Source organism: Panthera leo, chromosome C2 (genome assembly GCF_018350215.1).
Source record: "Panthera leo isolate Ple1 chromosome C2, P.leo_Ple1_pat1.1, whole genome shotgun sequence".
NCBI lineage: Eukaryota > Metazoa > Chordata > Mammalia > Carnivora > Felidae > Panthera > Panthera leo.
Window position 1 is genome coordinate 65,126,478 of NC_056687.1, and position 27,451 is coordinate 65,153,928.

Consider the following 27,451-nt stretch of genomic DNA (forward strand, 5'->3'; position numbering starts at 1 on the left):
GCTCCCTAAATCCCTGGAGAATAAGACTTCCACCCAGGGATCAGGAAGAAGAGTACCTCAGAAGGACCCTCAAGTGCATTTCCTCTGTGCCTTAACTACATAAGGGGCACACCATACCCCAAGGTATGTGACCCTATAAAATACATCCTAGACCAAGTGCTTGAAAAAAAAACTAGGCCAGATCCAAAAGAAACCACCAAGTGCTGCAGATCTATCTCTGATTGATTGTAAAAACATATTGGGCTTGACATCTGGATGTTCTATGAGAACCTTATGGAGAAAGGGTCCTTTGTGGAACCCACAAGTTGTAGGGTTTCATCAGGAAACTTTATGAAATCTGATAGTTGGGCAAACCAGAGCAGGGCAAAGTCTCTGTGGTGACCTCTGGTGGCATCAGGCTCTCCAGACCCACTCTAGACCTCTCCTTTTCATGCCTTCTTACTTGAGGCAGCCTGGTAAGAGGCATCAGGGAAATGAGTGAAGCCAGAGACACACTAATTACCCTCTGCCTTTCTCTGCAGTGATCTTTGACTACACCCAGCAGCCTCTAACTTTCAGAGGCCAGTCTCTTTTCCAAGTCACTTTCTCCTTCACCCCCTTTACAGTCCGCAGAAGTCTTCACCAGCTCTTTCCTCACCTGTGGATGACCTAGCAGTATGGCCCAAGTGCAGCACTGAGCTCTGTGGTCTTTAATGTTTACTCCTGCAAAAAAAATAGGTGTCTTTGAAAACCCAGGACTGCACAGCTTACCAGAATCCCCAGAACTGTGTGCTTGCTTGTGACCTCTGAGTCTCCGATGCATCCCTGCCTCTGTCTGCCCTCGCCTCTGCCTTTATAGCACACCTTTGCCCCTTCCCCTGGGAAACATGAAAGCCTAGCTTGGTCATCCAGGGCATCCCCAGACAGGGCCAGACTCAGGCTCAGACTGGACTTTAGAGAGGGATTTCCTGAAATGTCAGAACATGACTGGGCTATTCCTTCTCAATTTAAAGGTCCCACTGAAATGACCAGTTACCAAACTAATGCTGTCTTATGGCTTGGCTCTTTTAGAAGAAAGCTCTCCAGTAAATCAAAGAAATGGAAATCAATATTTAACCTGGGACGTTCTGGATCAGACTCCAAATCAAAGCTGAGTAGAAATGGGAGTGTATTTGTGAGAGGGCAGAGGCTGTCAGGTAAGAATCAATAGCAGTTATGTTTTATGAGATATATATTGTCTTAGAAAAACTCAGTTGAGTCTTATCTCCTGCATAGGGAAAACCCCAGTTCTATCCTACTGTTCCCCTCCCGTGTGTCTCCTCACTACCCACACAGCACTTCACTTCTGACACTTCTGGTCACCAAATGTGTGGAGGTTTTTCCTCACAACAAGCAATTTTCTGCTACACCAACTGTGTGTCCTACAATGTAACTCAATTCTGACACTGTCTATCCAGAGACAGCATCAGATCCCACAGGTTAAGGGCTCAGTCCCACAAGACTGCCTCCCACCCCGCACATTCTCACACTTCAGGTGCCAGTTACAAGCCTAGATTGTCTGCTGTGCTTCTGACTTACTGCTATAGATTGGAGGTTCGAAAGACCCCCTCCTTGATTTGATTCATTTGCTAGAGTGGCTCGCAGAACTCGGGGAAACACTTCATTACATTGACCAGTTTATTAAAGCGTATGATAAAGGATACAGATGAACAGCCAGTTGAAGAGATACATAAGGTGAGGTCTGGGAGAGTCCTGAGCACAGGAGTGTCTGTCTCCTCCATAGAGTTGGGGTGCATCACCCCACTGGTGTGGATGTGTTTGCCCATCTGGAGACTCTCTGAACCCCGTATAATTGGGAATTTATGGAAGCTTCATCACATAGGCATATTTGATCATTAATTCCATTTTCAGCCCTTCTCCCCTCTCAAGAGAATGAGGGGCAGGGCTGAAAGTTCCAAGCTTCTAATCATGGCTTGGTCTTTCTGGTGACCAGCCCTCATCCAGGAGCCATCCAGGAACCCATCCAGAGTGCCCTCATTAAAACAAAAGACACTCCTATGACCCAGGGAGTTACAAGGGTTTTAGCAGCCCTGTGCTCCTAGACTAGGGACAGAGATCAATATATGTTTTCTATTTTATAAATAAGTATTCATCATAGATATGTATGTGTATATATAATTTTTTCCTATTTCTGCTTCTTAGGTCTTTGGTTTGGCCATGTCAACCTCACTAGACCTGAAACATAAAGATTAACTAGGCAGTCTTTTTAAAAAAATAATTTTAGATTTACAAAAAAGTTGCAGAAATAGTAGACAGAGAACCTTTGTACCCTTTATGCAGCTGCTTCTGATGTTAACCATAATATGAGCCAAGCCAGAAAATTAACATCAATATAATCCTACTAAATAATTTACAGACCTTATTCATAATTGACCAGCCGTCCAACTAATGTCCTTTTTTGGGTCCAGGAATGCATGTTGCATTCAGTTGCCATGCCTCCTTAATTGCCTCCAGTCTAGGACATTTTTCTCAGTGTTTCTGACCATGACACTTTGGAAGAGTAGAGCCATTTATTTTGTAGAATATACCACCTCAGGCTGGATTTGTCTGATGTTTCCTCATGATTCATTTGAGGTTGTGAATGTTGTGCCTGTCTCAGCGGGTCACGTAGGAGGCATATGATGTCAATATCTTATTGCTGGTGATGTTAACTTTGATCACTTGGTTAAAGTACCATCTACAAAATTTTGTTACTATTTTTTCCTTTCCAATGAACAAGTAGGTTGTAGGAGATATTTTGAGACAATGCAAATATCCTGTTTCTCATCATACTTTCATTCCTGAATTTTAGCATCCATCAATGATTCTTGCCTGCAAAATTACTGTTATTACAACAGTTATTACTGTGGTGTTTGCCAAATGGTCATTTTCTGTTTCCATCACTCTGTCCACATTTATTAATTGAAATGTACTATAAGGAAGATCTGTCCCTTCTCCCCTCTGACTCATGCCAGGGTTATAAATTTTAAATGAGAGTGTTGCCTTGTGGGAATTATATCTGAATAATGAATAGGAATTGATATAGGAAAGAACTGAGGGAATCAGGGGTGCCTGGGTGGCTCAGTAGGTTAGGCATCCAAGCATCCAATTGTTGATCTCGGCTTAGGTCATGATCTCACAGTTTGTGAGTTTGAGCCTTATGTAGGATCTGCACTGATGGCTCCAATTCTGCTGGGATTCTGTCTCTCCCTTTCTCTGCCCTTCCCCCACTCGTGTTCCCTCTCTCTCTCTCTCACTAACTAACTAAATAAATTAATAAATAAACTTAAAAAAATAAAGAAATGAGGGAATCACTGTACAATGGGGAATGTAACCAATCCAGCTGAATAGTGTGTCAGAAAGGGAAGTCCAAAGAAATCTGCCACAATGACCTTTAGTGTGATAGATTGAAAGTCTGATTTTTTTTTTTAAAAATGACAGAAGTAGTTATGAAAACAAATTGTAAAAACTAAATGTACAAATGTAATGAGCAAACCTCGATTGGATCCTTTGAAAAAAAGGACTACAGAAGATAATTTGGGGGACGGATAAATTATTAGATGATGTTAAGGAATTGTAAATTTTCATATTAATGGTTTCAGATTAATGGTTATTAGGAGGCATATGCTAAAGTTAAAGTATTTAAAGATGAAATGTCAAAATACTGAAACTCATTTTCATATGATTCAGCGAAATATAAGTGACTAGGTAGATACAGATATAGAAATACATGGCAATATAGAGAAAGCAAATATATGGCAAATGTCAACCTGGGTGGTAGGTTTAGAGATCTCCAAATTTTGTGAATGTTTTAAGTTTTTAATAATAAAGATTTGGGGGGGAGGAATTAATGCTTATAGGAAAAATGGGAAGAAATACTTTTAAGGACTTTCCTTGAGCCCAGTGATAACTGTATGCCAAGCACAGATGTTAGAAATATTCACATTTGCCTCCTGGAGTAACAAGGGATGTCACAGGGGATAGACAGCAGTTATAATGATTTAGGCTGGAAACAATAGCACATCCAACTCAATTGGCCAACTCAATGAGGGAACTCCTGGGTTCTGTAATTGGACACCCAGACGTAGGGAAGGCTTCAGAGTGGTTTAGTGGCTCTGTCTCCACTCCCTTATGTTTTCCTCAGCTGTGCCCTCCAAAGTAGGTCAGCTTCATCCCCAGACTGGCTTCTTTGCTGCAACAAAGTGGCTATAGTACTTGTAGGCTTTACCTTTGACTGTCACTATGTCCAGAAGGAGAAAAGACATCACTTCTGGTGGCTTGCTCCTAAAAGCAGGGACCCTTCTTTTCCAGCAATCCCCCATCAGAACACCCCAACCCCATCTCAGTTGCCTTCACCTGAGTCATATGGATCAATCCCTATGGCCAAGGGAGTGTCCTCTGCTGATCGGCTTAGCCATGGCTTCCTAAACCAATCACTGGCATGAGGAATGGGATTACAGTCAGATGCACCCAAAAAGTACAAGAGCTCTGTGAGAAGGAGGAAGGGAAATTGGTTCTGGGTAGGCACCTACAACATTCACTATATGGGGAAACATGTCTTTCTCCAAATGGAAAGATATCTCAGGTGAAGAGGGCAGATTGCCACAGGTATCGTGGATCAGATACAAATCAGAAATTAAGATTCTCTAAGGAGAATTTGAGGGGAGTTTTGGCAAGAAACTCCTGATCTAATAATAAAGAGATTTGCTTAAGCACATCAAAGAGAGAATTTCAGTTACAGAATCAATGATATAATGAAAGAAGTTTACCAAGGAGCAAAAGGTCAAAAACAATAGAGCAAAACAAATGAGCAAAAGTGAAATGAATGATTTGCCTTGACCTTGACTTGGTTTTCAAAAGGAAGGAGCTCGAGGTGCTGGATCAAAGGTTGGTCAACGCTCGGAATGCACAGGGTGTCCCTGGCCAGGGGGTCTAAGCCTGGCTGTCCTCAGAGGTTCACTTCAGCTTTGCCTCAAGAGATCTGTTGGGAAACCAGAGTACTGGTCATTTTTAGAAAGTCCCTCGGGTGATTTTGAAATGCAGCCAGGCTTGAAAGCTACTGGTCTAAGACCACATGAACAAACAAATCAGGGATAGATCACTAGAATGGCTGAATTTTGATGGGATGCAGAGGTGAAATTAAAGAGCCAACAGTGCCAATACAAGTGGCTCTCTGACTTTGACTATTGCCTTAGTGACCACTGGAACCCTCACAACCAAAGACCGGGGGTGGGGGCAGCTTATGGTCATATCCACCAGTGTGGTCTCTGTTAAGTGACTCATAGACTCACTATTTGTTGAAATATGCATGTGAAAAAAGTACATCAGTGGATTAATATGCTTAAATAATTTTTAAAATTTCTTTTAAAAATGTTTATTTATTTTTGAGACAGAGAGAGATAGAGAGAGACAGAAAGTGCATGACTGGGGAGGCGTGGGGCAAAGAGAGAGGGAGACAGAGAATCCCAAGTAGACTCTGCACTGTCAGCACAGAGCCCAACACAGGGCTTGAATTCAGAAATCGTGAGATCATGACCTGAGCCGAAATCAAGAGTCAGATGCTCAGCCGACTGAGCCACCCACATATTTAAATATGATTTTAAAAAGATTTTAAAAAATCTTTTATAAATTCCATCAACTAAGGGACTTTTAAAAATTGATTCACCATGTACAGCATTGGGGATTTTTTTGGAGGGGGGTAGATGAAGGGATGTTAACCTATATTTAGAAAGTTGAACAGAAATAAGAAATGAAGGATAAGAAAAAATGGGGTATTGACCAAATGAAGATGCATCACATTGGGGTCTCCCAGTCACTTATGCACTGGAATTTGTGTTATCCAACAGGGAGAGTCCAAGGAACTCTCCAAAGTGAATGCCTTTGAGCAGGGAAATCCCAAAGCCATAGGGATCATCTAAAAGAGGGGACTCGAGGACCCCAAAGCTGCCAGAAAAATGGCAGATGTACCTCCATGAGGCCCAGACAAGGTCCGAGACAGAAAAATATAATCTAAATATATTAGATATATCTAGATATATAGATATCTATATTAGATCATCTAGATATATCTAATATCTATATTATAATCTAAATATAGACACAGGCCAAGGAGTCCTGAGTGCTTAGTTACTATCCAGAAATGGAGCCAGGGAATCCTTGAGGACTGTTCCCAAAATCAGCTGCTGTGGCCACCAAGGCCACAAGGAGCTGCATCATCAGAAAGAGAGTCCAACATGAAAAAGTGAACACTGGTGGCTGTGCAGAGACAACTGTTGTCCGTCCTCTGTGACACTTAGTGTCATCTGGTCACTGGCTCTAAAGGCTATCGCATGGAAGCCAGAAGAAGTCCAGAAATGCAACCTCTGGAAAACAAAGGCAAAAGCTTGTCTCAAAGGAAGGGACGCTGGCCAGGCAGGTAGTCAGTTTGTAAACTTGTGAAAATAGCAGATCTTGAAAGGACAAGAGACCTAGCCCTACTTGTAGAAGTAAGGAGGTTGAAGGCAGTCTTGCTATTTCCAAGGGTTTGAGTGAAGATGGCTCTGTCCTCTCTCTCCGGGCCCCAGGCAGAGAGAAGCCCCGAGCAGGGAGGCCGAGGGGCTAATTCAGAGCCTCTCAGAGGCAGCAGGGTTTGGGGCAAGGAGGAAAATGGGGGAACTTTAAAAGAGGGCTGAAACAGCTCAGTCTGAGTTGGGGCCAACACTGAGTGCTTCTTCCAGACCATCTCCTGAGTCTTTCCTGCTGCTGAGCCCTGGTTTATCCTGAAGAACAACAGCAACAAGGGTTATTGTTTGTCGAGCATTGACTGTGTTCTGGGTTAGTACAACCTGATTATTTAAAAGCACGGCTCATGCATTTCTCATGACAACTCTATTTTTCCTCATTTTACATGTGAGGAAACTGAAGTTTAGAGAAAAGGTCAGCCACATATCTGAGTTCACATGGCCCAAAGTGGCAGACTTGGGATTCAAAGCCAGATCTGTCTGAACCCAGAGTTACCTTACAGCCACAAGTCCTGGGGCTCCCACTCAGCTCCCAGAATGCCCTCTTTCCCCTCCTACAAAGCCTGCTGGGAGGAGCTGTCTTTCAACCAATTCAGCTCCCTGAGAAGAGATGACATTTTGAAGTGCCTAATCCTGTCCCTGGAATAAGTGTTTACTTCTTTAAGCTACACTCTTCCCCAAATCTGCCTAGGTGGCTTACAAAGATGCACAGAGGACACCAGGCACATAGTAAGTGCTCAGAAAAGGTTGGTTTGGTCTGGGTCTGCTCCAGGGTGAGGTTGGTGGGTGAGATCATTTGGAGAAGCAACCAGTCTGCAGAGGGCAGGAGCAGACCTGCATGGGGGAGAAACGGGACTTCAGTCCCTTGGGCCCTCTCACTTGCTGTACCCAATTCCTGGGTGCTGTCAGGTGTGGCTTCAGCCAAGAATCCTGCTCTCCCACCTGCTAGATAGAAGGGGTGGCCGGGAGCCCCATGGATTCTATGCCATGGATGAATCTTGGTATAATAAAATTGGGTTCAAGGCTCCTCATTTACTAACAGCTATTTGACAAAGTTGTAATTTACCTGTGCTTGTAAAATGTTAATAAAATGTTGATCTATGAATGCCCTGTTTTTATAAGCTCAGTCCAATCATGAAAGTAGGAGCATCTAGGGTGGAATGAGGAATGTTTTCTAAAGGGGAGAATTATAAGTACTTGGAAAAACTTTCCTGAAGAAAGTTCTCTCGTGTATGTACAGCCTGACCTATTGTTCTGAACGTTTCCCCTCAATATGCATTCATCAGGGATATTTTTTCTTTTGTCTTTAGTGGAAAAGGCTACTATCCGACCAGCTAAAAGCATGGACTCATTGTGCTCAGTGCCTGTGGAAGGTGAGATCTCACAACTACCTTTGGAACTGGGGATTACTACTGGGAGACAGGAGCTCCCACACCAGACTTGCCTTCATGAGCTACCTGCCTGCTCATCTCATCGCAATCATGCACATCCCCTAGTCCCAAATCTGCCCTGAACCCTGAACCCAAGGGGTTCACACAGCCGCTGCATTTATCCCTGCCATTACACTACAGGTCTTGGCCTAAAGGGCCATCCTGTTCCTCCAGCCTTCCTCTAACCATAGCTGGAGATGGCAGCCATTTTACACTCAAATCTCAACCAGGTAAAAGGGCAACTCCTGAGAATCAAGACAGACGAGTCTTCCCCCTTGGGCATAAAGAAGAGCCGAACACTGGTTTTTACCTCATGGTTTAGTTCCTATGTACTTATGTGTCTTGAATTTATGTGCTCCCATAGGCTGTCAGGTCATGATTTTGAGTTGGTAGATTCATTCATTCACTTATCAGTAAACAGTGATGGGCACCGGCCTGGCACGTAGCTGGTCATCCTTTGGTAGATGTGTGGAGGGTTGCATGCAAGGTGACACCCCACCAAAGTGGCATCTCACCACATTGGTCTTAAGGGCTGACCTCCCTGTACCTCTCGCTCCTGTTTTTGTTTTTTTTTTCTTAAGCAGCCAACAACCCCTGCTACAAGTTGCGAGGCACAGGGCTTCCCCCGTTTATCCCATGACTTTCCAATTCCTTTAATACAAAAAATTTTGCTCTTTGATAAATGAGGCAGCCTGAAACAATGCAGAAAGTCTTAGAACAACCTTTTGAAAATAACTGTAAACTTGTAAAAGCGTGAACTTTTTTTTTATGTTTATTTTTGAGAGAGATAGAGGACAAGCAGGGGAGGAGCAGAGAGAGAGGGAGAGGGAGTCACAGAATCTGAAGCAGTCTCCAGGCTCTGAGCTGTCAGCACAGAGCCCAGAGTGGGGCTTGAACCCACAAACTGGGAGATTATGACCTGAGCCAAAGTCAGATGCTTAACCGACTGAGCCACCCAGGCACCCTGACAGTGAACTCTTTTTAAGCTGATGCGATCCTTTTAGCATTGTCTCACCTTTCTAGTCATCCGTTTGCTTTGGTTTGGAAAACTTTTGAGGCAGTTCTTGCCCTGCACCACAGAATTTAATATTTCAAAATGTAGGTCCTCATTTGGATGAGCATTGGGCAGGTATCTGCCCCTCTGAGTCTCGCTTTCCTCATGTGTTAAAGGAGGTCATTACACTTCCCCTACAGAACATTCAAACCTCACGTTACATAAGATGTCCAGCACAGCCCTTAGCCTGCTGGGAATCATTTTCCCGATCCCAGACAACTCACTTGTTATCTTGTGGTTTGTTTCCCATACAGATTTTTCTCTTCTTTACTTTCACTTTTAAGTCGGTTGGGAACTTGCTCCTCACAACTGGGCTTTCTAACTTTTCATTAATTTACATTTCTAGTTTCTCATCCCCTGAATCAGCAGGAGGAAGCCTGGGAAAAGGGAGAAAGGTCTAGCTGAGAACAGCATTTGTCTCCTTGCTGGGAAATCAAACCCCTGTTTGGCTCCATCTGCCAGAGGAGGCTTGAAACAATACGTTTTCGAGTTTTAAAATAAAACAAAATTCTGTTAGTTTGCCCTTTTTGTCTTCTCCTTCCTTTTGAGAAAACACCATTCTGCCATCTCCCATCTGTCTTTTTTCTTTTTCAAGATCTACATTTACTGCTTGGTGGATGACTGTTCTGTTTAGCAACCTTAACAGTGGCCGTCTTGGGGAAACCACTCTACCTGCAGAGTTTAAAACAGATGCATCTGATGACATCAAATGGTCCTGTCAGGGCATCGTGCCAACATTCTGTGCACATGAGAGGAAGCTTACTCTCTTGTCAACCAAATGTATTCACCTGTCTTTATTAGGAGGGCTAGGCCCTTACTAGAACACGATGCCTTTCCAATATTCAGGTGTTGTATACCTTCCCTTACTGGAAGGCTGTGTAGTCGTATGCCTGCCCCGGCTGCTGACCATGTGTCTGTTTGCTTTTTCACCAGGGAAAGAAACCAAAGGAAATTTTAATCGAACAGTCACCACTGGTGGATTTTTCATTCCAGCGGCAAAATTGCATTCGACCAGCCCTGGCAGCTCCTGTGACCTCAGCAAGCAGGAGGGCGAGTGGGGCCAGGAGGGGATGCCGGCAGGGGCAGAGGGGGGCTTTGACGTGAGCAGTGATCGAAGCCAACTCGAGAGTGCTCAGGCCCGGCCCCCACCTGAGCAGCTGAAGGTGTTCCGGCCCATCGAGGATCCCGAGAGCGAGCAAACAGCCCCGAAGATGCTGGGTATGTTCTACACATCAAACGACAGCCCCAGCAAATCTGTCTTCACCAGCAGTCTCTTCCAGATGGAGCCCTCACCCCGTCACCAGCGCAAGGCCCTGAACATCTCTGAGCCCTTCGCCGTGTCCGTGCCGCTCCGTGTGTCGGCTGTCATCAGCACTAACAGCACCCCGTGCAGAACACCCCCAAAAGAGCTCCAGTCACTTTCCAGCCTGGAAGAGTTTTCTTTCCAGGGCTCAGAGAGTGGAGGTTGGCCTGAAGACGACAAGCCACTGGGCGCTGAGACTTCTACAGGTAAAGCAAGGGAGAAAGGGTTTCTTTTCATTGCAAGAGGTAAAAAGCTAGCCTTAAACTTGCTTGAACAGAGTTTGCAAGACAATATGGTGAAGTGGTTAAGACCATGGGCTGTGGAGCCAGATTGCCCAAGTGCAAGTCCAGTCTCAGCCATTTCACTGTATGGTCTTTAGCAGCTCAGCTGTATGCCTCAACTTCTTGATCTGTAAAATGGGGATGATGTTCATAATCATATCTTCTTCATACATTTGCTGTGAATATTAAGTTAGTTAATACATGTAAGGCTCTCAGAACAGTGTCTAATACATAGTAAATACTCAGTAAATAATGCCTATTATTTTATTCACTCACATAGTGAGAAGGTAGGGGGAGAAGCTCAAAGAATGGAATTCTAGCTCAAAAGCTAGAATTAGGGATTCAATTCTTCTAGACTCAACCTCTCTCCATCCACCCATCCCTCATTTCTACCTCATATCTGCAGAGAACATGGCTAGCAACGCTAGCGATGAGAAAGAACATCTTGCTCCCAATTTCCGTATGTCAAATGTGGGGAAGACTCTGATTGGTCCTGCTTGGGTCACATGCTCAACCGTGGACCAGTTATGGTTGCCAAGCAATTAGGGTCCTATAATTGGCTAAGGGTGAGTCTCTGAACCATATTTGGAGTTTGGAGGGGGTTCTATGATGAACAGCCAACTGTGAGCCACATAAAATGGAAGTAGGGAGAACCTCAAAGGAGAGGATGATTGACAGACAAAACAACCAATGCTCCTTGTGGATTAAGAATGTTTTTATTATTGCGGTGCCTGGAAAGCTCAGTAGGTTGATTGTCCAACTCTTGATTTCAGCTCGGGTTATGATCCCAGTGTCATGGGATTGAGCCCCACATCAGGCTCTGAGTTGGCAGCACAGAACCTGCTTGGGATTCTCTTTCTCCCCTCTCTCTGCCCCTTCCCCACTTGCTCTCTCTCTCTCTCTCTCTCTCTCAAAATAAATAAATAAACATCTTTAAAAAGAATATTTTCATTATTAATATTAGCTAACCTTTTTTGAACAACTGTTATGGTATCAGGCACTGTCCTAAGTGTTCTACATGCATTATCTTCATTCTCCTCACAACAACTCTGTGAGGCAGAGGTAGTTACTATTATCCCCATTTGCTTAGAGAGGAATCAGTTAACTTGCCAAATGAGCCATAGCACGGAAACGGAAAAACCAGGATTTTAATCCAGGTTTTAAAACACTCCACCATGCTCCTTTACATGTTTATAATGGGCTGTGGAGTTACAAAGATTGTTAAAACATGTTCCCTTGACCCAGCAGGCTCATGAACTAGGGAGAGAAATTAAACTGTACCGAAATGCCGCACAGGTCAGCCTGTAGAAGTAGCAGGAGACCCTCCTTGGGCTTTTTGAATGAGGGAGGGCTTAGGTCCCTGAAACGTAATGAAAGATGTGTTCAGAAAGGATTTCAAGGGCATCAGGAAGAGGCAGTCCACTCAGGAGAATTCCAGGAAGGCTTCCCAGAAGAGGTGACATTTGGGCTGGGCCTTCTAACCTAACCTAAATGGTTAGGCTTTCTCCACCCAGAAAAGATGGGGAGGATATTCTGGGCTGAGAAGCAGCTGAATATTGTGGGAAGTGTGTAGGTTTTGGATCTCAACTGGGCCAGTTCGCATCCTAGCTTCAGCACTTTTTGGCAGTGTGACAGTGGACAATGGTTGATATCTCTGAGCCAGGGGTGATTGGTATCTCAAGGGCTGGGGTGAAGTCTCAATGGGAGAATGTTCATAAAATGCTTATTCACAGTCTGGCTCACAGAAGATCTTCAGTAAATTCGTCCTTTTCTCCTCCCATTCCCTTCAGGACATGGGGCACGAGATGAGCGGAAGCTCAGGTGCATCAAGTGATGCCCTGTTTGGGGAATGCTCCGGGTGGTGGGTTGGTGTGGATGGAGCAGGGTGAGGGTTAGAAGAGGAAGTGAAGCCTTTGAAGAGAAAGTGTTTCCAAAGGCTTTTGTGTGATTGGTTACTGTCCTGGGTATTTAGTCTTCATCCTGCACTGTGAAAACAGCCTTATACAATGAGATAGGACCTTCTTCATGCAAGTAGCAGAGGTCAAACTTGGGGTCTGCCTCCCTCTCCACTCCCTCTGGTCCGTTTAAGACCAGGGCTTAATCATTTCATTTTAGATATATCCAGATTGATGTGCAGAAAACCCCTGGGAAGGGTCACACAGGAAGCTGTCAATCATAATCATAATACATCTTTGTAGCTTTGTGTAAATAATAGATTTCTATGCCCCGGGCAACTGCTTGGCTTGTCAGGATCTGAATTTATTTATCTGTGAAGTGAAAGCTTAGATTAGAACAGGGTTTCTCAACCTTGGCATTATTGACATTGTGGGCTGGGCAATTCTTTGTTGGGGGTGGGGCTGTTTCATGCTTTGTAGGATACTTAGTATCCTTGGTTTCTACTCACGAGATGCCAGTAGCCACCTCCTCCCCACCTACTTGTGGCAACCAGAACTGTCCACAGACACTGCCAAATGTCTCCTGGGGAGGGGAAGAGCAAATGGTTCCTAGTCTCGAGCCTCTGGACTAGATGATCTTCAAGGCCCCTCCCATCTCTGACAGTCTGTGACTCTGGGAACTGAAGGCAGGACGTGGCTAGAAGGAAAGGGTAAAGAATGTGAGGGGCAGCAGGCTGGGAGAATTTTCTCCATACTTGGGAAGGGGGACTAGCCCAGGATGGTGACTGTGCTGGGAACAGCCTCTTTTCAAATGAAGTCTTCAACAGGTAACTCTCATCCTCATTGCAGCTTCTGTACCTAAGAAGGCGGCTCTCGAGGATGCCAAGCCAGGACCGGAAGCAGTGAGGACAGAAGAGTGCAGCAAAGGCCTCTCCCTGGAGCCAGGCTCCCAACTGGAGGAAAAGAAGGCTCCAGAAATCTCCCTGGGTTCTCAGCATCCAAGTGAATTAGAGAAGAGGCTAGATCCAGAGAAGGTGGTGGAGGAGGGTCGTGAGGCTGACCAGGGGAAGCCCAGCACTCTGCAAGAGAGCCCCCGGGCCAGAGCCGAAGCCGTGTTTCTCCACGAGATGGTAAGGTGGACTCACTGCCTGATCCGGCCAGTAAGAGTCCTCTTTATCCCAAGGGTTCTTGGACTAGCTGAAAACAGTTTGTTATTATTTTTTTAGAACCAGTGTCTGCCAAAGGGACTTCAGGAGACAGTCTTCTAATCAGGTCTGGGAGTCTTTTTCAGTGGACTTTTCAGAAGGCCTGTGATGATGGGAAGGAACCATCCAGCTCAGATTCCCTAGGACAGGCTCAACTCTAAATATTTCTGATCTGAGGTCACCGTAAACCAGTGACACGTCCTTGGAATATAATGACATTCGATCCCAGAAGCAGCACAAAACCAGTCCCAAATATGATGACCATTATGGGATCCAGCTTTCCTTCCAGACATCCTGGATGGACGGTTGCCTGTGCACGTTTGTAAAGTCTTCTGAGAGATTTCCAGGATTCGCTCCTTTCCCCCATGGCTTCTGGAGAAGTTAGAACATGATGCCAGGGCTTACTACACCTCATGTACTTTTTAGAGGTGAAATTTCTCCAAGGTTTTATGGGATGTCCTTTTATAAAATGAAGGTGTGAGGAGGTTTTCCGGGGCATCCAGGGAGGAGTCCTACACTGAGGAGGCAGCTCTGTGACCTGGAGGTGTATGTCAAAGGAGAAAGGAAGTTCTTTGCCTTTTAACTTGTTTCCGGGGATTTGGTTTCCAGGACATGCACAAAAGGACGATGTGCTGGGAGTTAGGGCAGTGCAGGAGTGCTATAGTGACTTTAAGAGGGCTGAGAAAAGGTTCCTGATGGATGTGTTTGCCACTGTAGAAGGAGAAGGATATGGACATTCTTACAGGGATTGAATTCTGGGAATAGCACTGCTTTCAGAAGCAGATAAAATTAGTTCTGGAAGGGGAACCAGGCCGGATTCAGGGGAACAGGTAAAGGCATCAGTCCATTCCTCAGTTTAAAAATGTATTTAAGGGGCGCCTCTATTAAGGTGGCTTAATCGGCCACCTTAGCTCGTGAGTTCGAGCCCCACATCACGCTCTCCACTGTCAGCGCAGACCCTTTTGGATCCTCAGTCTCCCTCTCTCTCTGCCCCTCCCCCACTAGCTGTGTGTGTTCGCTCCCTCTCTCTCTCCCTCTCTCTCTCAAAAATAAACATTAAAGAAAAACAATAATAGGGGTGCCTGGGTGGCTCAGTCGGTTAAGCATCTGACTTCTGCTCAGGTCATGATCTCACAGTTGTGAGTCTGAGCCCCGTGTCTGGCTCTGTGTTGACAGCGTGGAGCCTGGAGCCTGCTTCGGATTCTGTGTCTCCCTCTCTCTCTGCCCCTCCTCCGCTCACACTCTGTCTCTCTCTCTCAAAAATAAATAAACGTGAAAACAAATTTTAAACAAACCAATAAATAAATAAAGTGTATGTAAACACCTACTTTGGGCCAGGCACTCCTCTGAGCATGGAGATGACTGCAGTGTGCAAGACAGTCGCAGTCCCTGCCTTCTTCAAGCTGACAGCTTAGTAGGTGAAAGGTCATTAAACGCATGCTTTCTAGGATGATGTGGAAGTACAGCATGCTGTGAGAGTGTATAACAGGAGCACCTAACCTAGTCAGAGGGAGGAGGGGAGTCACAATGGTCAGGGAAGACTTCTCTGAAAAATAGACATTTAGACTGAGAACTTAGCTAGACTAAAGGGGCAGGGGACAGAACAGGAAGGGAGAGATTTCTAGGCAGAAAGAGTAAGATGTGCCATGAATCTCAGGTGGGAAAGAGCATGAAACATTCAAGAAACAGGAACAAGACCAGAGAACAGGAATTTGGGCCAGAGAAAGAGGCCCAGAGGGAAGCAGGGGCCAGTCAGACAGGGCTGCTTGGAAGGGATTTGGAGATTAAGGAGCAGTGGGAAATCTGATCTGTGCAGAATTTTATACTTTAAAGGTCCCTCTATTTTGTGAGGAGAATGGCTCGGACGAGGCTGGAGAGGAGGCAGGGATGCCAGTTAGAAGGCTAGTATGTGACAAGCCAGGTGAGAAAAGATGGGGGCTTAGACAAGGGTGGGGGCAACGGAGATAGAAATGGAAGGCTTCAAGAGTTATTTAGAAGCTAGAGTGGCACTCACTTCAGCAACACACATACTAAAATTGGAGTGATACAGAGACAATTAGCATGGTCTCTGTGAAGGATGATATGCAAGTTCATGAAGCTTTCATATTTGGGGGGGGGGGGGGTGGGTTCCTGGCTGGCTCAGTCGGTAAGGCCTGCGACTCTTAAACTCAGTGTCATGAGTTCATGCTCCGCATTGGGCATGGAGCCTACTTAAAATAAATTAGAATAAAATAAAGTAAAATAAAATAAAATAGCAATATCTAAAATAATATTTTTATTTTAATAATTTTAACTATCACACAATTTTAATAGTTTTAATTATCACACAAAGAAAGAAGCTAGAATGAACAGGACTTGGTGAGGGATTGGGTAAGAGTGAGGAAGAAGGAAGAGTCAAGACACCTCATAGATTTCTGATCTGAGCAGAAAGATGCACCATGGTCCACTTACTGAGATGGTAGAGAGGGGTGGAGGGGAGTTTACATGCTCATTTATTTATCTAAATTTATTGATTTCTTAGTAAGAGATCAATAAATGGAGGTGCTGAGGAGAGTAAAGAGATGAGTAAAAGGCTGCCCCTGCCCTGAAGGTGAAATAGAAATAGATACAAATGAATGCAATACAGTAGAATCAGATCCTAAAAATATCCCCTGCCTTTTGACCAAGTAATCCTATTTCTGGAGAATTCTCTGAAGGAAATAACTCAAATAGAAATAACTCAAAAGAAAACCTCTTATTGAGCAACTACACACAGTATACCATGCTCTGGCCTTGAAGAATCAAAGACGAATGGACACAATTCTTGACCTCCAAGAGCTCATAGTCCATTCATTGGGAAAGATAAGATAAGCATCAAATTAATTGTAACATGAAACACATGATCAGAGCCGGATGAGAAGTGATGTCAGGTTGGCATGAGGTCAGGTTTCTCATAAAGGCCTGAACCCCCACAGGATGGATATGCCTTCTAGAACTGCTTCTCCCTGGGACAGAATTAGACCTTGAGAGAAGAACTGAAGGCCACTGAAATTTGTTTCCCAGGCCCCGACCAGGCCTCCCTTCATCCCTTTCCTGTCTACAGTTTGGGGCTTTGTGTAGGGCAAGGGAGGAGTCAGACAAAGAGAAACTAGACTTGAGGGGAGACAAGGGCAGCAAACAAGATGGAGGAGAAGGCACCCTTCAGATCAACAGTGGTTATCTGTGGGTAGTAGGAATATAAGATTCTGCTGTTTTTGTATTCTCCTTTATTTTAATATGTGTTAAAAAAATTTTTTCCATGTGAAATACATATTTCTTTGGTAATAAAATAAAAGCTGTATTTATTTATTTGGAAAGCAGATGTCAGGGCAAGACTTAACGTTTACATTCCGCTGGGAGAATCTGTTTCTTGTGTGCCATCTGGTAAACCTGAGGTTAAATGAGACCAGGGGTTGGTTTGTTTTATAAGTCAACAGTGCACAGGGATTAAGTGTTTCTGTTCTGGTGTAGACACAGCTGGATTTTAGTCCCAGTCTGCTGCTCTGTGATTTCGGTAAATTGTTTAATCTGTTTGAACATAGGTCTCCTCACCTCTACAATGGGAGTGGTTATAGTAGTGTTTACCTCTTAGAGTTGTTGGGACAATTAAACAAGAAAATGCAGTTAAAATGTGTTACCGCACATCATAAGCACTGAGTAAACATCCATGGTTATTAATGCAGTGTCCTTTACTTGCTGGGATAGTGCAGCCTGGCACCTCGCCAATCCCTTTACTCTCCCTGAGCAACAGTTGCAGTTGTCAGTGCCGAGAGTCCTTGGCTCTAAAATAATCCGTTTCTTGGTGTTTTTCAGGATGAAGATGATGTGGCCAACACCCTGATCTGGCCCGAGATTCAACAGGAGCTGAAAATCATTGAATCTGAGGAGGAGCTCTCACTGCCACCACCTGCTCCAAAGATCTGCCCAGTTCAGCCAATCCTGGAGCCCAGTCCAGGGCCTCTCGCTTCCCCAGAGCCTCCTGAAAGCTTGTCCTGTGGCCCAACTGCCGTCTCCACCCCTGTGGAGGAGTGGACTAGGGATCCAACCAATCAGAGCACACAGGGGACTTCCACGGCAGCCAATAGAGAAAAGCCAGAGACTATGAACAGCCTCCACCGATCTGAGCCAGAGAAGGGCCAGCGCCCAGATCCCACCAGCCTGGCTCCTCTGGAAATCGCACCGTTTGAGGCGGCTTCTTCACAAGCAAGGGTGGACCAGGGAGGCCCAGGGAATCTGTCTCCTCTGCTCCCGCCTGCCGCGCCCCCTCCAACTCCTCTGGAAGAGGCGCCTCGAGATCAGCTATCAAAGGGCAGCCCTGGGAGAGAAGACTCGTCTAGGAATTTGCAGACAAATCCATATATAGACCAGCTGAAGTCCAAAGGCAGCCCTGGGACCCCCAGACTTTGTCAGGGGGAGGAGGTCTCTCTAGGGGAAAGCGAACATCAAAATTCAGAGAATGCTGCCCCTGAGGGAAAAGGCTCTGGTCTTCAAAGCCCAACAAGAGAGGTTGAGATCTCCCCACAAGGAGAGGGGGATGTAGCCCATTCAGTACAGGAGCCCTCAGACTGTGATGAAGACGAAACTGTGACAGACATTGCCCAGCATGGCCTGGAGATGGTGGAACCCTGGGAGGAGCCCCAGTGGGTAACGAGTCCCCTTCACTCTCCCACCCTGAAAGATGTGCAAGAGGCCCAGGTGCAGGGCGCCCAGGGCCACCAGTTGGAGAAGAGGCTTCCCCACAGGCCCAGCCTTCGCCAGAGCCATTCTCTGGATAGCAAAACCACCTCTGTCAAGAGCCAGTGGACTCTTGAGACTCCCTCCTCCAGCAGCTGTGCTAACCTTGAGGCAGAGAGGAATTCCGACCCTCTGCAATCCCTGGCATCCAGGAGAGAGATTACTGAACGGGATGAGAAAACCCTAAGGTCCTTCAGAGAGTTCTCTGGCCCAAAAGGGACAGAGGCTGTTCCCAGCCAGAAGGGACCAAGTGGTTTGCAGCCTGAACCAGCAGAAATCAGCCCTGTCAGCCTGGCAGAGGGAAAGGAACTGGGGGCACACCAAGGGCACAACAACCCTCAGATTGAGCAAGGTAGTGTTCCTGGGCCAGACAATAGCAAGGAGAGTTCACCTAGTGTGCAGGACAGTACCTTGCCTGGAGAGCATCCCCCAAAGTTACAGCTGAGAGGCACTGACTGTGGGCCCCCCAAAGGGAAACACAGGCCTTCTTCCCTCAATTTGGACTCTGCCATTCCCATCACTGACCTCTTCCGGTTTGAGAACGTGGCCTCATTTGGTTCACCTGGAATGCAGCTCTCTGATCCAGCAGACAGGAAAGTCACATGGATGTCATCATCTCACTGTAAAGTAGACCCATGGAGCATTTACTCCCAGGACCCTCAGGACTTGGACATTGTTGCTCAGGCCCTGACAGGCCGCCGTAACTCGGCTCCTGTGAGTGTGTCAGCTGTGAGAACCTCCTTCATGGTCAAAATGTGCCAGGCCAGGGCAGTCCCAGTCATCCCACCCAAGATTCAGTATACACAGATCCCACAGCCCCTGCCCTCTCAGAGCTCAGGCGACAGTGGGGCTCAGCCTCTGGAAAGGGGCCAAGAGGAACCCAGCTCAACTGGTGAGACCAATCAGAAATCTGCCAAAGATGATTCTGTCTCTTCCTCAGAAAGCCCAAAAGAAGAGAAATCAAAGCAAGATACAGAAACCACTGCGTCCTTGCCAATGGATACCACTACATCCCACTTGTGTGAGGGACCCACCCTTCCTCCAGAACCAGTCTTGGCTAACCTGCTCTCCACCCAGGATGCAACAGTGCAATGCAGAAAACGCACATCAGAGACAGAGCCATCTGGAGACAACCTTCTTTCTTCAAAAATAGAGCGACCATCAGGGGGTTCTAAGCCTTTCCACAGGTCAAGACCGGGAAGACCTCAGAGCCTAATCTTATTCAGTCCCCCTTTCCCCATTATGGACCACCCTCCCCCTTCATCTGCAGTGACAGATTCCAAGGTTCTTCTGTCCCCCATCAGAAGTCCCACCCAGACAGTTTCCCCTGGCCTTCTTTGTGGGGATTTGGCAGAAAACACGTGGGTCACACCAGAAGGGGTTACACTTAGGAATAAAATGACCATCCCTAAGAATGGCCAAAGACTAGAGACCTCAACCAGCTGTTTTTACCAGCCCCAGCGGAGATCAGTGATTCTGGATGGAAGAAATGGGAGGCAAATAGAATGACATCAGTTCACTGGTGTCTGAAAAAAATGTCATGATTCATCATCTGGAAGTTATTACAGGGCCAACTTGCCATTATTCCAGGCGTAGGTTATCCAAATTTGGGCTTATTTTGGCCTCTTCTCTTTCTTCAGGCTTTTGACCATTTATTAATTAGTTCGTTTGCCAGAAAAGAGGTCAAGGGAAGGACCAAGAGATGAAATTCAGATAAATCCATAACGGCAGGTGGGAAAAGATCAGGTAACAGAACAGGGTGAAATTCTTGCCTCCAATGAGATTTCGGTTTGTTTGTGAGTTGCATTTCTCCCACATTGTCATTATCTGTTACCGTTGACAGTTGGCTAAAATAACGTCTTTTGAAAGAAAGAGAAATCCTTTGCCTGTGTTGGAAAATGTTGCTGTTGAGGTTTGAAGGCCTCCTTTTTACATCATGCTCTTTAATGCTCTTTAAAGCATGTGTTCTTTTAGACCAGTTTTCTGATAAGCTTTGTAAAAGTGTACACTCCAGAATGGAAGCAGATTTGGAAGTGCAAACTAACACTTAAAGATCCAACTGGGTGAATTTCCCTGGAATCTCTGCAGACCTGTCCAAGATGGCTCCATGTATCAGCGTTGAAAATCAGAATCTATACACAAGAGCAAATTCTGAGACTGGAAAAATCTAAGAAAACTTACTGGCTGTGGCTTTTGCTAACTTGGGACTCTACCATTATCCTGACCTCTGATTTACAAATCCAGTAGCTGGGCAAGGTGGGGGCTGAGCTGAGCTGAGGGTTACCTCAATGAAATGTGCTGAATCTTCACTTGAGTATGCAATAGTGAAGTGAAGTGATCTGTTTTCTTTCCGAATCAGAGTCCAAGAACAGGATATCATCATAGAGAAAAACCTCATGCATGGGCAGAACTATACTCTAAACTTAATGTGTTTAAATTGGTTGGGCATTAGAGAAAACACCTCTAGCTCAGCTTCCCTCTCCCCCACACTAGGCTGGGAGTACAGGAGAGGATAAGTGGGGAACCCTGGCAGGGTGACCATCACTACCACTTGGTGAGAGCTGCCCTTCTGAATATGCATTTCATTTTAGCCAGTGGGTGCCTCCCCCTCTCCCTCTCCTTCCATTACTCAGAGCATATTTGAGTATCTTTCTCCTTTCCATAATCACCCTCATCCATCACCCACCCCAGCACTCCAACTTGCCCTTCTTCTGTCTATATGCAGGCAGAAGCAATAAACCAATCTGATCTTATTTCAGTTTTTTAGAACTTCCAATGGTTCTTTCCTTTTCGATTGGTGAGAGGAAGGAGAACTAATATAACCTGCTGGCAGATTTTTGGTGCTTCCCCCAAAAAAGGGCTTCACAGGAGCCCTTCTCAAGGCAAAAGCCATTAGAGTATCATCAGTTTCAAACCTAAGACAATGATCTTATTTGAGAAACGAATTAAAATAGACCTTTTTCCAGCCCTATCCATGTCTTCTCAGGGTCAAGTCTGGCTGAACTCTGTCCACAAGCTCAGTCATTGCAGAACTTTCCCTAGGAGCTAGCCAGTACCTCTGGGCAGGCCTCACAACCCACGCTGCTGCTGGGGTAGGTAGGGGCTGAATTAAAGTTACCTCCTCCAGTGAGAAATTGGAAGCTGATGCCCTGCAACAGATACATATTCCCCTCTCCCTTCTTCCCTGATAAACCTTACAGTTTTAAAATCTTGTCCTATACCTTTTAAGCCAGTGTCTGTGGTGGGGTAACTGGCAGGCTAGCTGATGAGTTCTACTTTCAGAGGGCGCTGAGGTGAGTGAGGAGGGGAGCAGTTAATAGGCGTTTCGGGGTCTTACATTCTCATTAGGTGAGCAAGACACTGGACCAACAGCTGAGGAGATGTCAACCCATTAAAAAAACAAAGTCCTAGGGTATAGCATTTTTCCTCCTTGGCAAGCAAGGTGAAGAAATATAGTGGTGACAGATGAGAAAGGCCATGTTCAGGAGAGTTGAAAAGTACATTCCTGCCTTATCAGAAAATGTGGGCAGATAGGCTTTATCCCAATTGCAGTGCACTATGGTGTCTATGCTTTGATAAAGACCATGTTCCAGTTACAATGTGAGAGAGGAAGGGAACTGGACTTTGCCTCACCATCAGAACTCTGAGCCAAGTAATGAAATATTTAAACTGTTTTACGATTATTTTGAATTTTTGTTTGTAACACTTAGAGGATATATTTTTATTTGGGAATAGACTCAGAAGCCACTAAGTACATATTAATGAGTGGGTTCTCCTCGGGGCACCTAGGCACATTTCTTAAATGGCTGCCATGCTCCTTGACATGGCATGCCATGACAGACTCTGACACCTTTTGTCTGTAGCATCATCTTCAGGAGTTTGGATATGTGGATGCCACCATGAGACACAATGACAACTGTCTGGAGATATTCTGTATTCTCAGCTTCCCTAGCCAGTCAGTCCAGAAGGCTGTGGAAGCTGACTCACCTCAATCAGTGTCCCACTGCGGAAATGTGGACTTCTTCTTCACTATAGCCCAGCCTGTCAGCTGTCACAAACGCATCCATAAACTTCCTGGGGACTAGGGCTAGCCTGGCGCTGAGGAAATTCCATTTCATGGCAGAGAACTCAGATTTTCCCCCCTGAAATTGTTCCCCCAAATGCCTTGAGATGACCTATTTGGTCATTCATTTGGGACTGAAAAATGACCCCCTTGAGAATGGCCGGCTGGAAATCAAATTGCCCACTTCCACCCAGGGGAGGGACAGAACAAGGGCTTGTGTTTTCAGGAGGATCTACAGGGTGCTCTGCAAAGGGCTGAAAAATCAAATTGGCAAAGTGCTCCTTCAAATCAATTACCAGTCCTCAAAATGGGGGTGGCTGGATTTAAATGTTGAAATGAAATGCATGCATCTCCTAATATTTTCTTTCAGTGTTAGCAGTTGCTTGAGAGGATAATCTGTATTTATTGGCAAAATGGCCCTCTCAGGCCAGCTATTTTTTTCTTTTCTTTTTTGCCAAAACGGACCAGATAGAGGGAAATTTGGTTTTTATTCTTTGCTTTAGATGGAACGTGAAGAGACCTGACCAAGAACTCCATTAAGACAGCTTAATCTAAGCCATAAAATTCAAAATATTGACCGACTCAAAATGAGGGATTCTGGGGAGTTTAAAAACGTAATAAACATCATCATCCTCAACAGTATTTATCAAGAGCTTAGTAATATTGCACTGGGTGCCTTAGAACTTAAATCCTTAAAGAGTCTACTGAAAAAGGGGAGAGGCATGGTAGCAAATGAAATAGTCCATAAACAAATAGGCACAAGATTTAGAACCGTTAAGTTATCAAATGACAGCTGAAAGGGAAACATGTAGCAACTAGCATCTTTTAATAGGATTGTTAACAGTGTTCGAGTTACCTACTGACTTTAATCAAATTAAACACAATTGCAAATCCAGCAGAAGGTACTAGGGAGACAGGCGTTGAGAATTTTGCTTTGTTTAAAAAATGAGAGAGCGGTAATCAAGAACAAATAGTTCTGAAGTTGTGTGTAGTCTTAATTGGTTTGGTTGTGAAGTCCTGCTGGATCTCTGCTAATGAGCCAGGTAATAAATAGCATGCCATGCTCCTGAGAGGGGGCTTTAGAGACTTCCATCACCACAAAATGTATTAACTCCTGTTGATGATGAAGTCATAGGTCCAAGATAAGCTGCTCCTTTCATGCCTAATGTTCAGCGCATGATAATCACATTTGACTAAAATTGGGTGGTTTATTTATCTACACAGGTCTTGCAGGGGCAGTGGGGAGCATAAGATTCATTTGTCTGGAATTGGAGTGGGAGAGGTTCGGGACAGGACCACATTCTACCACCGGCTTGTCCTATCTAATGACAAAATTAATCTTGGGGTTAAGTGTTGTCAGGAGTATGATTTTAGGCGCTTCCAACAGGAAGGTCAGCTCAAAATGTGGAATGACAAAGAACGTGTCCTCCTTTGTCATCACCTTCCAAGCATGGAGAGACATAGGAGATAGAAAAAGGGTGATCGCCTGAGATCAGTGTCAGTCTAGATAGTATAAAACTGGGGGCCACCACAGACGAACTGGCACACAGCAGATCATTTAGCAGCCTTGAGGTTCATGAGCAATGCAAAATCACTTCTCTGTAAGGTTGAAGGAGGATGTAGCTAAATATAAGAAACCCACGAAGTAGGTAGCTGTGTGTTTTACTGGGTGGATCACAATGCTTTGCAATAACAATGCCATAGTAATTCTTGGCTTATAATTCTGCAAGATAAAGCACTTTTTCAAAGGCATCTGTTAGAAATCTACATGGATTCAGCTGTTTGTTGAGCTCGACAAGTGTTTCCAAAGATATAGTCAAATTTTTTCTATTGATTAAAAAAGTATAAATATTAAACCTATCCATAGAGACATTTAAGTGTAATTAAAACAGATGTTATGCTTTAAAAATGTATTCTAATAAATGATATAAAGGATAATGCTTATGATGGCACTGTGAACTAGAGAAAGACCTGGGCTCATCAAAATCAGTAATAGGAAAAGTAGATTATATGCATCAGGCTCATTGTTCTGGTTCGATGTTGGTTTTCTTTCTTCAAGGTTTGGTTTCACAGCTGGAGTCCTGATGATTTGCTTGAGTAAATTTTTCTTGTTTTTGTTATTTTACCTCTTAATATTGTCAAATATTTGCAACTTCTCTCTCTTACTGTTGTAATCATACATGTTACCAAAGATACCCATTATAAGTCAATGGATATTGTCGTGAAAATTAAGAAGAAAAAAAGCTATTGCTTCTCAAAAGTCCACAGCTTACCAAGTTATGTGAATCCATCTGCACGGATGTGAACTCAATTTTTCTATTACTTGAATCAGTCAATTGGAGGGGACTGCTCTTTCATTTGAATGATTATGTTAATGGTGCTCTGAGGGAAAGAAGCAAAATCCTGGCATATATTATCACAAAAAAGGGGGAGAAAGGCACTCAATGGGTCTAAATCACAGGCTCTTAGAAAAAAAAAATCACACAACCAAGGCTTACAATCTGGCAATGAAAAACACCACTGCCAAGGGGACAAAAATACTAGCCTTCTAAATAAAAATATTTAGAACTTCACACTACTCAGGTCTGCTCCTGTCATCCCTCATTACTACCCTAAATGCCTTTTCATCTTCCCTATTCCCAGATCCACACTTGCTCTGTTTCTCTTTCCTGGATCCGTGCCCACTGCCCCCCAAATGGCAGCACACAGTTGCCCTCACTCTTAATCTTTCCTCCAGCCTCTGGAGTCTTCTCTCATCACAGCCCTGGTATCTTCCCTCAATGTTGCCTCCACTTCCTGGATTTCAATACAACTTGACTCTCCTCTGAGGACACTCCTGTCCCTGAACAGTTAAGGCTACACATTTCTCCCTTGTTACACAAACTAGGTGTTCTCTAGTTTCTCACTTCTGCTTTTGCACCATTGCTCCTGCCCATCTTCTACAAAAATCTATTACCAAAATTCATGGAATCCAGCTATTTTAACTTTTATCATACTTTGTGGCTACAATGTAGTCAATGTCCCACCCAGATCTCCCAGTCTTTGGCACCGAGCTCCCTCTTTCCACCATTGTTCTGGATGATTTCAGTGTTCCTGAGGAAAACACGCCCCACACTCTTGGCACAGTTGCTCACAGCTTTTACTTCTCTTTAGTTTGGGCCATTTGCCTCCAGGGTTTCACATTATGCTGCTTCACAACCCACAACTCTGTGATCCTAAACTCTCATATTCCATTCTCAGAATTTCTCCTATCCTTGCTCCTTTATCCCTTCTACTTGCTCAAGATTACTAACGTCTGGCTTACGCCTACTCTGAGAGACAGTACTCCCAACCGGACTTCATTCTTCCTTCCCTAGCCTTTCCAGACCTCAAGGAATAGCATCTCAGCTACTCCCACCAGGACTACTAACTCCCTTGACCACTAGTACTTCAGCCATACCTGCTTTGCAAACCTCCAAACTAGGACCAGGACTCTTACCACCCATCTTCTCCACTCTTTTACTTATTGTTGAATTAGACCAGAGAAAAATTTAAAACCGTGGCAGGAGAGCCTTTGAAAATTTATGGTTTATTTACCACCTCATCAGTACCCTCATTCCAGAAACTCACAAAAGATATTTCACTATTCTAAGCCCCCTCCTAGGTTGATCCACCCCCCCACCCCCCACCCCCAATTTGCCCCTTACTTCACAAGTTTATGCTGTCAGATGTTTCTTCAATACCCCTGCCCCCCACCAGCACCTTCTCATCCATATATGTATGTACCCGAACTTCCTTCTAGCTCACAGGAATTGCTATTCCTCTTCCCAAGGGCTCCCAAGAACACCTTCTAATTCACAACTTCTTCATTCCAATTCACTGCTCTGGACCAACTGCAACCTGACCTCCACCCCCATCACTCCATTAAAATTTCTTGGCTAAAGTCACCAATCATCCAATAACCACATCAACAGTCAATTCTGTCTCTTGACTTCCTTCTTCTCTCATATTTGATACTGTTGATCATTTCTTCCTTGAAACACTAGTTCACCTTGTCTCTTAGACCTCCATTTCCTTAGTCTGGTTCACTTGAAAGCTTCCTCTTCCTCTCTGCTCTAAAATGTTTTTATTCACCAGAATTGTCCTTCCCTTTCACCCCACTGTTTCTATCACCCACACAACTTTGACACCTCACCCCACCCCCTCTCACCTTCTCTTACATGAACTTTTTAAATGGTTGGCTAACTGATGTCCCTGCTTTAAGTCTCATTGACATCTGTCCATTCTCCAGATTGTACATATCGCTGCCAAAGTTGTCTAAGGATGGTGGATCTCATCAAAATCACCTTGAGTGTGTTAAAACAGATTTCTGGGCTCTATCCAGAGTTTCTGACTTAGTAGGTTTTGGGTAGGGCTCAAAAATTTCCATTTCTAAGCAGTTCACAGTTAGGTGATGCTGCTGCTGCAGACCCAGAGATTACATTTTGAGAACTCTCTGGGTCCTAACTCCTAAGTTTAAAATCTTTCATTAGCTGCCTTCAGTTCCTAGACTTCTAAGAATTACTTGAAGTGCTTGTGAAAGGGGCACATTTTTGGGCTTCACTCTTGATTCCGACTTAGATCTGATGTAGTATCCAAGGATCACACCTTTGAGAACCTGTGACCTATGTCGAATTCAAGTCTTTCTATAATCTATCCTTTGCCTATCTCGCTAGCATTATTGAACTGGTTATTTAAAAACTAGTCCAAGTCCATGGCATGCTGGGTGGCTCAGTTGGTTAAGCTTCCAACTTTGGCTCGGGTCATGATCTCACGGTTCGTGAGTTCGAGCCCCGCATTGGGCTCTGTACTGACAGTGCGGAGCCTGCTTGGGATCTCTCCCTCTCTCTCTCTCCCTCTCTGCCCCTCCGACTCATGCTTTCTCTCTTTCAAAATACATAAATAAAAACTTTTTTAAAAACCCACTAAACT

The 27,451-nt window shown here is 44.8% G+C and overlaps 1 protein-coding gene and 1 non-coding gene across 3 annotated transcripts in view; both read left to right on the forward strand.

Annotated features, from left to right (window-relative positions):
- Nucleotides 1-26,152, forward strand: part of ARHGAP31 (Rho GTPase activating protein 31) — a 115,171-nt gene extending 89,019 nt beyond the window's left edge. For both annotated transcript variants that reach the window (XM_042954628.1, XM_042954629.1), the window contains exons 8-12: nucleotides 1,051-1,175; nucleotides 7,829-7,891; nucleotides 9,936-10,511; nucleotides 13,331-13,611; nucleotides 17,518-26,152. In XM_042954628.1, coding sequence (XP_042810562.1) covers nucleotides 1,051-1,175; nucleotides 7,829-7,891; nucleotides 9,936-10,511; nucleotides 13,331-13,611; nucleotides 17,518-19,947 — 3,475 coding nt within the window. In that variant the 3' untranslated portion in view covers nucleotides 19,948-26,152. The remainder of the gene's footprint in view (nucleotides 1-1,050; nucleotides 1,176-7,828; nucleotides 7,892-9,935; nucleotides 10,512-13,330; nucleotides 13,612-17,517) is intronic.
- Nucleotides 15,690-15,795, forward strand: LOC122199010. The gene has a single exon (XR_006193290.1). It is a non-coding gene; the product is annotated as a U6 spliceosomal RNA (small nuclear RNA).
- Nucleotides 26,153-27,451: the final 1,299 nt, after the last annotated feature.